The sequence below is a fragment of the Eutrema salsugineum genome, unplaced genomic scaffold (genome assembly GCF_000478725.1).
Source record: "Eutrema salsugineum unplaced genomic scaffold, Eutsalg1_0 scaffold_9, whole genome shotgun sequence".
NCBI classification, from domain to species: domain Eukaryota; kingdom Viridiplantae; phylum Streptophyta; class Magnoliopsida; order Brassicales; family Brassicaceae; genus Eutrema; species Eutrema salsugineum.
The window spans coordinates 4,417,309-4,429,158 of NW_006256342.1; the positions used below are offsets into that span (position 1 = coordinate 4,417,309).

At 33.4% G+C, this 11,850-nt stretch overlaps 1 protein-coding gene across 1 annotated transcript; it reads right to left on the reverse strand.

Annotated features, from left to right (window-relative positions):
- Positions 1 to 686: 686 nt before the first annotated feature.
- Positions 687 to 7,326, reverse strand: LOC18008076 (homeobox protein knotted-1-like 2). Its single transcript, XM_024155224.1, has 5 exons — positions 6,911 to 7,326; positions 6,454 to 6,576; positions 6,216 to 6,354; positions 1,194 to 1,435; positions 687 to 1,031 (listed from the first exon to the last, which is right to left on the reverse strand). The coding sequence occupies exons 1-5, from the start codon at positions 7,199 to 7,201 to the stop codon at positions 873 to 875; spliced, it is 954 nt and encodes a 317-aa protein (XP_024010992.1). The 5' UTR covers positions 7,202 to 7,326; the 3' UTR covers positions 687 to 872.
- Between the last annotated feature and the right edge of the window lie 4,524 nt (positions 7,327 to 11,850).

Sequence of the window (11,850 nt, forward strand, 5' to 3'; positions counted from 1 at the left end):
GATATTCGTGGGCTATCGAATTCACTTGACCCAATACGGTTTACTGTGGCCCATTAAGACCCATATGAAACAAAGATATGGTAATCATTGGATCAATTTTCTAAAGATCGGACTAAATTATTTGATAGTTTATGTTAAGGATAAACTCACATAACAAATCAAGAAAAATATCTGATCTTTATGGTCATTCCTTCGTTATTGTACATAATTTAATGATTAATCTCTCATTATTGAACCTAATCTCCTTATAATTACTCTCATAGAATGCAAAAAGATTAAACTGCTCTGATACAATATTGAAGTTTATTGTACTGTATTGAGTTGTATATTTGAGAAGATTACATGAGTTTATAGACATAGTCTATGAGAGTAATAAAATAAGAATATGTACACTAGTGAGGGAGTAATCAACTATATGAGATTATGCACAATAATGAGGGATCGATATATCATGTTCAATGCAGGTTGTTAACAAACAAACAAAAAAATGTTGATGTTATATAAAGAAAAATAGTTTAATTGCGAACAATTAAAGAAAACCTGACAAGAATAAAGTATGAGTTTGACACATCACTCTATCTAAGTAAAGGTTTAATACAACAAATTAGGAGGCCATCATATTGGACCAGAGAAAGATTTCTGTGACACAATATTGCCACTAAATAAATACAAAGGGTCGTCGTTATTCGTTAAGCCCTCCTCCGTACATGTAACCTTTTTTTTTCTTTTCCTTTTGGCCTAGGAGTTCCATTCATTTGCCATGACGCCCCCATTTACCAAAGTTTTTTGTCTTTTTTCTTTTTTTGCTTTCTTTGGTACAAAACAATGTCAAATTATACAACGCATTATATATGCCTCGTAGTTTCTTTTTTTCATTCCTCGGTAAAGAATGTTTCACTAGAATCGTCCATCATAGCAAACGGCATGTTCTCAGAAGGTTTCCAATGGCGTTTCCTTTGGTTTATAAACCAATTGTTGATTTGTTTCTGATCCAGACCCGTTTCTTCAGCCAGAGCTATTTTGTCGGCTTCCTACACACATTTTTAATAGACTTAGGATGTAAATATTTAACACACCAAAATGTTAACCTAGGAAATGATAAAAATACCGAAACAAAAAAACTTCGTCTATGATTTTATTGTCCGTCTCCATCAGAAAAGCCTCAACAAAAAAAAAAAAAAAAAAACACTTACAGTGGGGTAAGGCCATTTATAATGAACATTCCACCAATCGAGCAGTGCTTGTCTTGCTTCCCTTGGTAGCTTCCCTTTCTTCTTCTTCTTTGAGAACTCGAGTTTCAATGAACTGATATGGCTACCGAATTTACGCAGCAGCTGGTCCTTGAGATCCCGGTCATTGCTTCTTTGTTGGCCGTCCTGCGTTGCTACGTCATCACCTTCTCTCAGTTCCTCGTCAGATGAAACCGCACCATCATCTGTGAATGTTCACATAAGGAAGAATATATATTGTCATGCGGTTGCGGAAGATCAATATAGCGTATCTGATATCTCCCACGTATGAGCCAAACGTGTAAAATCAATAATAAAATTTTGTAGGAGGTTGCATGGCAGTAAAATTCGACATAGAAGAAAGCAAATTCTGCTACTATGGCTTTGAATGGTGCACAAATCATATAATGCAGATCATTTTAAGCAAATCAAAAAAATATTAATAAAAAAATAAATAAGATCTTCATGTAGAACTAGGTGAACAGCTACTATTTTACAGCAGTTCTGGAAAAAAATTATTTTTCTTTGATTTTTAGAGTATTAAAGATCTACATGCAGATCTATTAATTTTCTATTAATATCTTTTGTTCTGCATAAAATTTGTGAATGGTAAAAAAAACAGATCATTTTATATATAGATTAACTGCATTTATTCTGCATTTATTCTGTTATCCATTCAAAGCCTATAGTTAGATTAGAAAACACTACCAAACATAGCTAATAGCCTAATACTAAGATACTTGTCTACAAGTAAGCTCGGCTAAATGGCCAAGTGGCTAAAATAGCTAACACAAGGAAAAGAGCTAAAATGCATATAAAGAAGAGAACCAAGGGCTGCGGGTTAAAAGAGGAAAAACAAAGGATAGGGAGAGAATTTCGAGGCTTCACATATTGATCAGTCAAAAAAACTGTTGTAGTGACTGAACAGTTAAGCTTCTATCTTCACTTGTCAGAGGACGACGTTACCTTTCTGAGCCTTTTTGGAGTTTGAATGACCCCCGGAAATAACGCTTCCACAACACTTATGGTCTTTTTCGTAAAGCCACCACCTTTACTTATGACTATACTGACCCCATAATGTTGCTTTGCTGCTACCAAACTAAATTATCTTTATGCAAGTTTGATTCCATTAATGCTCAAATTATTTGCACTAGAATTTTCTAACAAGTAATCTCCACTTAGTGATTAGAAAAAGAAGCTTTTAATACCAACAATTACTAAAGCATTAGTGCAAAGGAACAAGTTGTAAAATTTCAAAATAGGAGGAAATAAGAAACTATATAGAATAAAATCATTGTTTCAAATTCAACATCCTGGACATGAATGTGTTATTGTTTTGCTATACATGCATGCAAGGAACATCTTTATGAATGCCGCTGATCCCTAGACAAATCAGACAAAGATAGTTCAAACCCATCCATTAAACCTTTGCTAGTTAAGGAAGACATGTCCAACAGTAACTTTAGTTTGTTCTTTACCTATTAACCGAATTTGTTTCAAAATATCAATGCATAGCAAAAGAGACAACATGCACTGATACATAAAATATAGATAGACTTATATATATATATATGACTTATATATATATATATATATAAAGACTCCAAAATGAAATAAAAAGTAGACATGTGGAAATAATAGCACGGCCCAGTAAGGGAACAACGCACAGAGGAAATGACAACCACTAGGCAACAGTTGAAAAAAGATGGGAAGAGAGTGGAGAAGCATTCGTCATTGATGATTGTGTTGTACACAAGTGAAACCCCATGTCTCTCAGTCTCTCCCCTATTTTCTTTTCCCCTTTTTTCCTTTATAATCAAAATCAGAAGAAAAAAAAGGGTTTAAAGAAGAAGTTGCTATTGGGTCACAAAAGGGATCCACCAGCGGAATCCACGGGAGTCCATGTGACACCCGACCATTCCATGCACCCAATCCTTTTCTTCCATCTAAAGCCTCTTCTCTATTTAGAACTTAAATAGCCTAAAAAGTTGCTAATTCAAGCTTATCACGCTCTCTCTCTCTTTTCTTTGATGCCAAATGACTATTCTATATAGCCCTACTATGTCCAAGACAATACACAAGGCTTCCTCAAATGACCATGACTAGAAATGGTGAAGCAACTAATGTGCCATCACTGAGTACTTTGTTGCAAATTCCAATCCTACTAAGTTTTTCCAGGCATGGAGGCCAAACGTGCATAGCTAGTCTAGATTATAACACAATGAGTATTCTACAATGCAAACACTAAAAGTTGTAGTAAAATCTTACACTTGGCTTCTCTAAGGCATTCTGATGTAGATTTCGATATCAAACTGATGGGCGCAAACAATGCTAACCTACGCTCTAAGATCCATAAGGATGCAATATTGCGTATGGATATCATTGTAACCAATACAGGATTGGATGTTTACAAGATCAGACGAGGATGAAAAAAAATACCAAACCTAAAATTGACCGCAAAGGCACAAATTTGAAGTTTATACCAACTAATCTTGCGTACATGAGCAAATCCCCAACCCTGTCATTTAACATAATATAGCAAGAAACGAAAAAAAAAAAGAGAGAGGGGAATTCAATTGATGAAAAACATCAATGGACTAAAGAAGATTCGGTTTATTCCCAAAACATATTAGCACGAAAAGAAACCAAAGCATGTGACTCTGAAACTACAGCTGAAACGAATACATATGAGGGTTTTTTTAATTAGTTTAAGATAAACGAAAAGAAACTCATTTCTCAAGATTTAAGAAGCAGGAAAAGCCATTGGCCAAGAAAAAGATGTTCAGAGGGCAATATATATATCCAATCAAAAAGAGCATACATGAGATTAGCCCCAAAAAGGCTAGTTTGTACTTCCAACCATTAAAAATATAAGATTATAAACTAAGCATTCGCCCACTAATAGACAATTCAAGCTGCACTGATCTGTTTTAAGAACTTTTGGACATGATTCCCTAAGCAAAGTCCAATTAATTAAATAATTTGATAAGAATTAACAACTTTTCGAAATTAAACAATGCTAACAAAGTACAACCAAAGCTGCATTTGATATCTGCATACAAAAGACAGCGCACAATAACAAGAAGCCTATAAAAGATGAATCCCACAATTTTTAGTTCCATTTCTTTCCAGCTAGCTCTGTCAGGTGGAGATGAAGAAATAAATGATTAATTTAAAATCCCTAAGATAGTGAAAGGTTTTCTTTCATTAGACGAAAAAGCAACCACACAAGGCAAACAAAGCAGCCCTTCAAGAGAAAAAACCTAATTTTGCCATATTTGGGCTGTATGTAACTACTCACCAAGTTGCATCCTTCTGAATTCAGAAAAAAATTATAGACAAAGAGGTTACCATCAATCATTTATTTACTCAAGTATAATTCCAACAAAATTAAAAGACGACAAAACACTTTAACCACGCCATGCAAAAAAGTACAACCACTTGTCCAGAAATGGCTAATTATAATCTCCATGCCCATAAGCTCAGATTAATGGAACTTGAGATCTACCAAATATTTATTTTCGCCTTTTCGGGCGAAAGTAACACAAAATCCAACCATTTGACCTGATCAATACATTAGGTTTTTCTAGTGGTGTAGAGAGTCAAGAGAGGTTCGTAAATAATAAGCACACGAGTGATGTTATACATGTGAAATGAATACATTGGATGACACAGACATCAAATGTAAGACCCTAATGTATCCAATGATAAAACAAGTTGGATTAGTTGGTTGTCAACTACTTCCTCCCTTTTATAAAAAAAAACGACTTTCACTATAGGATTTTATTTCTCTAATTAATGAACTTTTGTTTAAGAAAACTAGATTAAAAATTAACATGTATTTTCCGGGGATTTTTACTTGTTCTGCGGGCTTTGTTTCCGGTAGGGTTAGACTTTTGCCGGCTTTGTTTACCACCATGCTTATAATTTCAATAAAAAAAATATTAGATGACTATAACATTTGGTTTACTGATTTAAAAACAGGGCCTCTCACCAAGAGAATTTGGAAACTCTAAGAACTGATAAAATTTTGTTTTTTACCCATGTTCTTAATGAAGATGAAAACAAAATAAGCAATAACGACTCAGATGATCTAAACATGAAAGTCACAACAAGCTCAAGAAAATCAGTGGCATTTATTAGTGGAACTTAACTTATGACTAGGTTTTTTTTCTCTCTATCATTGGATTTTCATTGGAAAAGAAGCAATTAAAAAAAAAAACTTTCAGTACGACAGTGAAACGTCAAAATCAGAATCTCTAGCGCAAAAGTTTTTGCTTTGATAGACCATTTTCTTTCTGACAGAGAAGATAAATAATACAACTATATCATAAAGCAACAAAAGAATAGTATATGACACACCAAAAAATCATGCACTATGAAGAAAATATTGTTGAGCAGAGAAAAATCCCACCCACTCCTTGCCCTCTAAAGCCCCCACGACTAAACCATAACCATAACTGATGGCACAAAGCTGTGTCATGGATCAGTCGTCTAAAGCATGCTTTTTCTATTTTCCAAGGTCTCTTGCCAAAACTAACACGACCATTGAAGGAAAATGGAGTAAATATGAACTAAATCAATATCTCCTCCAATACTAGGGTTTTATTAATATTTGCCTAACAGGATTTACTAAGCTCCTAATTTCATCTACTGGTAAACTTATCGTTACTCGTTTACAGTTTCCTCACCGTTATAATTATTTTGAAAAAGCAAATATATTAAAGGAAAAAAAATTCATGTGTCAGAAGATTTTCATCGATTCCCAGAAACTGATATGTGGAGCACCAAAGGGAAAGTTCTGAGTGAGAAAGATTTTTATATCCATTCGATTTGTAAAATTTAGACCACAGATCAAGCACAAAGATCAATAAAAACTTAAAAACAGTATGAGATTGAACAGAAAAAAAAACATAGCAAAGAAGAAATCAACAGTAGATGAGAACTAGAAAGAGAAGAAGAGACAGAGATTTATTTAGTGCTGACCTGAAAGACGTCTAGCAGATGCGGGACCAGTGCAGAGATTCTGGAGCTGCATTTCGATTTTGTTCAAGAAAGTAGTAGCCTCATCGAACGGCCTCGCGAGATCGGACTTGTATTTAACCAATATATCGCAGTACGTTTCCTAGAATCATTGCACACACAGAGAAATTTTACTTATAGAAAGAAAATGAATTTTTGAGGAATCAAACATGAGACAAAAAGATGAGCGAGTAAAAAAAACCATGAATTCGTCAAGCTCAGGATCAGCTCCAAAGCAAGAAAACGGAGAAACACCTCGCTTGTACACATGGCTCTCTCGCTGAATTTCTTCCAGATAACACGCTATCTCCAGAGGAGCTCCCACCTGAGAGAATTTGCAACAAAAAAAAAAAAAAAAAAAATCATACTCATTAGCTTTAAAATTGAATTGTTGTGTTGATAGAGAAATTTAGTAAAGTAAATACATCGTTTCTGTTTGTCGCTTCCCATAAACTCATATCTAAAAACACAGTACTCTCTCTAGCTTATCCCCATATTATCTTAGGGTAAAATTGCAATGAATAAAAATTAGTGAAAACGATAAATGATCATATAATATATGCTTCGGAAGAACATGTAAAAGTCAGTCACTGACACTTAATACACCTTATAAAGAACAAAATCATGCACTGATCTTTTGTTATAAATAATCAAATCACCTTTTGGCAGTCGATGTAGGTTTGGAGCAAGCGAGGATACAAAGGATGAGAAGCGATTTTGGACTTGATGAAATTATCCTCAGCTCTTCGAATACGCGGCGCCATCTCCGCCGACGAAGACAAGGCGGAAGCTGCCGCTGATAGGAGTTCGTCCGATCCAAAAACGCCGGAGACGCGATTGTTGTTGTCTCCGGCGGATGAACAAAGAAGGGACTGGTAATCGGAAGGCATCATCATCGAGGCTTTCTCCGAATAGTCTCCCGACGAACGGAAACCGCACATTCCATCCATAAATATATACGATCAGTACAAGACGCTTCGAAGCCTGTCCAGCCTTGGAGGTTGCTTTTCTGAAAAGAAAAAGATGAATGTAACCGTCGGCTTAACAAACTAGCTTTTCTCCAATACTACTGCGTCTAGATGAGAGGGAGAGAGACGAAGTGGCTAAGTGAGTCGCTCTCGGAGGAGTCAGGAGTGTAGTGTTTCGGGGCAGGATCGTAAATATTTCTGCTAAAAACCACAAAGTTTTTTTTTTTTTTTTTCGGTGAAGTGAAAACCACAAAGTTTTGTCACGATAGGAATATTATTAGGTTATTTAAAAATTAAATTGACGAATTTAGGCATAATTAAGGTCTTTTTTTTTAACAGGGCTTCTCTTTTTTTTTTTTTTTTTAATTCTTACTAGGGTCCTCTAAGATACTACACTAGTGTATTAACATCATGCAGTTATATTCCATTTATGTTATCGTTTTTTTTTTGTCGTCATGTTATCGTTATTTGCATAAACGACGAGGACGTTCTTAAACTATAGTATTATAAATTTCGTTTTGTTTTTAATGCAGCCTAACGTAATTTTGAATTTGACTCAGCGCAAAGTCGAGTAGAAAAAAAAAAAAAGCTAATCAAGTCGACAGTTGTTTTGTTAACAACGAAAACAAGCTTAAAGAATGGTAATTTAAAAGATGACAATTTGGTGTATTTTCTTTAAAAGTAGTTTACTCTGTTTTTGCAATGATGTCAGCAAAATTGATGTCAATGAAAAGTGTGGTTACTGCATCTAGTGCAATAACTCTTGTTCGTTTCAGATGATAACAGTAAAAAAAATCAACGAATTTTATTGCCAGCAATTCAAACAACAACCAAAATTTTGGAATATAAAATCATTACTATCATTTGTCGTTATGGTTGAGGATGATACTATATCACTATAGTTAGTATATTCACTGGATAAGTATTTAATTCAGATGAAATCTGCAAGTACTAGCTCATATATAAATCAATTAATAGTGATACTTGTTTGAACAATCCAAAATCATTCATGACTTGAGTTCAAGGAGAAGTCTATCCTACACACAAATTTTCGAGTTAATACACATTCCACATACACAAAAATTTTGACATGATATGTATTTATACATTTTTTCCTCTAATTTATCTCTAACATGTACGTTTTTCTTGCGTTTTTGAGCATTTACTAATTACTCTTTGATATTACTACTGTGTCAATTAGTATAAGAAGTCAATTCAATTCAATTCGAAAACAATGTATCAATTTTTTACCAAAAAAAAAAACAATGTATTAATATTTAGAGAATAAATATTCGCCGGGTGATGAAAGAAGTTGCACGGCCGTAAATGACCTAAATACGCTTTGCCGTTCCAACTACGGTGGCCGACACAACACACTACGATTCTAGTTGTCTAACCGGATCGGTTTAACTTCAACTTCACTCCTTTGATTTTTTTCACCTAGTTTATTTCGCAGTATGCACGTCTACGTTAGCTAGGTGCACCTTGTCGATCACAGCCATCAATATGATCTTATAATGAACAATTATTTTGTCCTTCAATAATTAATTGCTTTCAGTCATGTGCTTAATTAAAAACCCTTTGAGATAACTTTTAGTGTCCACTCGACTAATCGCACTTCTCATCATTAGAGGCAAAAAGAATCTGTACGTCGCGTATAATATCAGTTGAAAATATATCATTACCTTATATGGTAATAGAACCTGCAGTTACTTAATAAATTCCATTTTATAAACCTTATTTTAAGAAAACCCATAATTTTGCATGGGTCTACTCCAAAACCCGATCCAATGATCCGATATCTGTTTTTTTTAATACAAAAAGTAAAAAAAAAAAAATGTAATAAAGGTCTTTCTTTCCGTTGATGGACAGGTTTGATTGACACATCCGTCGGACCACTTTGTCTGGAAATTTAGCTGACATAAAGCTTTGGTTTCGTATCAAACCATACAAAAACGACACAGCTTTGCTTCTTCCATTTCACATCGTCGGATCGTGTCCGATTGAATCCTCACCGGTGGTCTTCACACGCACACACACACATATATATATATACATATTGATAATTGAACACACATATGTGACATATCGTTTCTATAATATCTTTAGTTTTGGTTAGTAGAGCCTTCGTCATCTAGATGATCTTGGTCAGTCGATAAATATCCTCGTCGAAAGAGTTTCAATATGATCATTAGTTCATTAAATTGAGAAATAAGAAAAAATTTTGGTCCGAAACACCCATATATATATAAAAAGAAACACCCATATATATATATATATATATAGTCCATAACTTTGCAAGAAAAAAAATAAATGACTAAATTATTGTATGAGTTTGTATTTATCGATGCAGATATTCAGTTGCGACTGTTCCCGTGAGTTGTTAAGTTTCAACTTTCATTTCTTAGTACTGGATTTACTTGCTATTCAGTTTTGGATTATTGAAGCTCTTTTTCTCGATTTCTCTGGTCTGGGAATATTGAAAATATCTTGAGGAGTATATATTTTCTTGCTCGATACGTTGGATTATTTAAATTTATCTTGAGGAATATATATTGTGAAAATGTCGCTTGAAACAGTGGGAAAGAATAGTTATTGGAACAGCATCTATATTGTTTTGTAGTAGAAAGAAAAAAATATCGCTGTTGAAGATCGAAAACATAAGTCAACTAAAATAACTGTTTAATTCATTGATTTATTGCCATGATATAGCACGTGCGTACGTGTTTATAAGAAAAGAAAACCCAAAATCTGGGGATGTCGTGGAGGTGCATTAAAACAAAACAATCTCAAGGATCCTGATGCAAAGTGTGTATATTTCTTCACTAATATTCTTTTTTTTAAAAAAAAAAATCCAATGTATATTATGAAGTGGTCCTTTGGTTTTGTCCGTGGTCCATCAAATACAAATTTTGTCTTTCTTTTGTTATCTTAAAAACTTTCGAAGTTTGGATTGCAACAGAAAGTGATCTAACATCTATCTTATATATTTTTATGCATAATAGTATAACATTTGGGAGATTGCAGAAATCGATCACGTTATATAAGTTCTTTGTTTATCTACCTGATTGTACTTAATAACAACATACTCAAAAAGTAGTCTTAAAACTTATCACGGTATCATGTAAAACACACTTACACACACACACTAAAACCTTACGACGGGATCAATTTTTTTTTCTAATGTAGTGTCACCGTTTTTTTTTGTTTCTCCGGTATTTTGGATGAAGTTAAAAACGATATTTTGTTTATGAATTTGGTTTTGTAAATTACATGAAAGAATTACACCAATAACTCTGCCTCTAATGCTAACAAAATATTGTTAGTTTACTTCTGAAGTAGAAGAAATGGAAAATACATGCAAAGGAAAAAATCTACAAATTTCCAATAAAAAATTTGAGTAAGTCAAAGATAAGGGCAATGAGATTGGGCTCCAACTGTGTGGGTGAGATCAAACGATATAAATATGGAAAGTTAGTTCTATTTAATTTGCTCAAATTAAAGATTACCAAAGATAAATCTTTCTTCATTAACGTGGCACCATTTAGCTTATCTTGATTTTGACTCAAAACAATTATTTCTATATTCATAAGATTAGCCTAGCCTTTTTGGTTATGCGTGTGGGCGCATTTGACGATGGAAACCTAACTATTATTCCAAAAGTGCAAGTATTAGCTGACTTTTTTTCATTGGTAGAGCTCACAAATCACAACCACGGAGCTAAAAAGCTAATACATCTGTTGTTAAAAAAAAAAAAAACCTAATACACCTAACCGTAGTCAATACGCAAACTATAATTTAAAGAAATCAGAATGATTACACATAAATCTAAGATAGTTGCATACAACAAAATAGAATTGGTCCGTTTCAACCGCACTTTATCCCCGTCAAACCAAATATTGGAATGGTTTTCAACCTCTTCCAAATGTTGGGGGTCAACAATGAATAATATTTTTATGTTTTATGTAAAAAATAGTTACCATAGATTATTGCTAAATTTTATAACTAACTCATCATTCAATAGAGTTTAACCACATCTCTTCCACTATGTTAAACTTTTCACCATACAACATTAACCTAATTAGTAATTACATCCCTTTTTAGTAACTAACTATTCGAACTTTCGATCCAAACAATGATTGATGATTAAGCAAAGCCGTGAGACTGAGAGTATAAGTGGTACGTATAGCAGTTACACTAGCTATGGCTAATATACAAATTCACATTTCACATTACTATATATGGTTGACAAAAAACAAGTTACTGTATGTAATATACATATTCTTGAAAACTGTATTGAAAATCAAATAACTAAAATGATTGTAATGAAAAAAGAACCAAGGGGACTGAGGAAGAAACCTGGCTAGTTGAGACCTATGATTTTTTTCTTAACACCTTTTGAATAAATTTTTTGATTTCAAATTGAAATTAAAAAGTGAAACAACAGAGAGCCGACAAATTTGTGGTGAGCTTTACTATAAAGTTTTTTTTTTAATTAGAAAGTTAAAACCTTCTGTTCAACATTTTCTTAATTAAAGAGAAATATAAAGAGTTTTATTTATTATTTATATATAATTGTAATAGCACTACGAATTCATAAACCATTTCTTTAAATCAGTATAAATTGATCC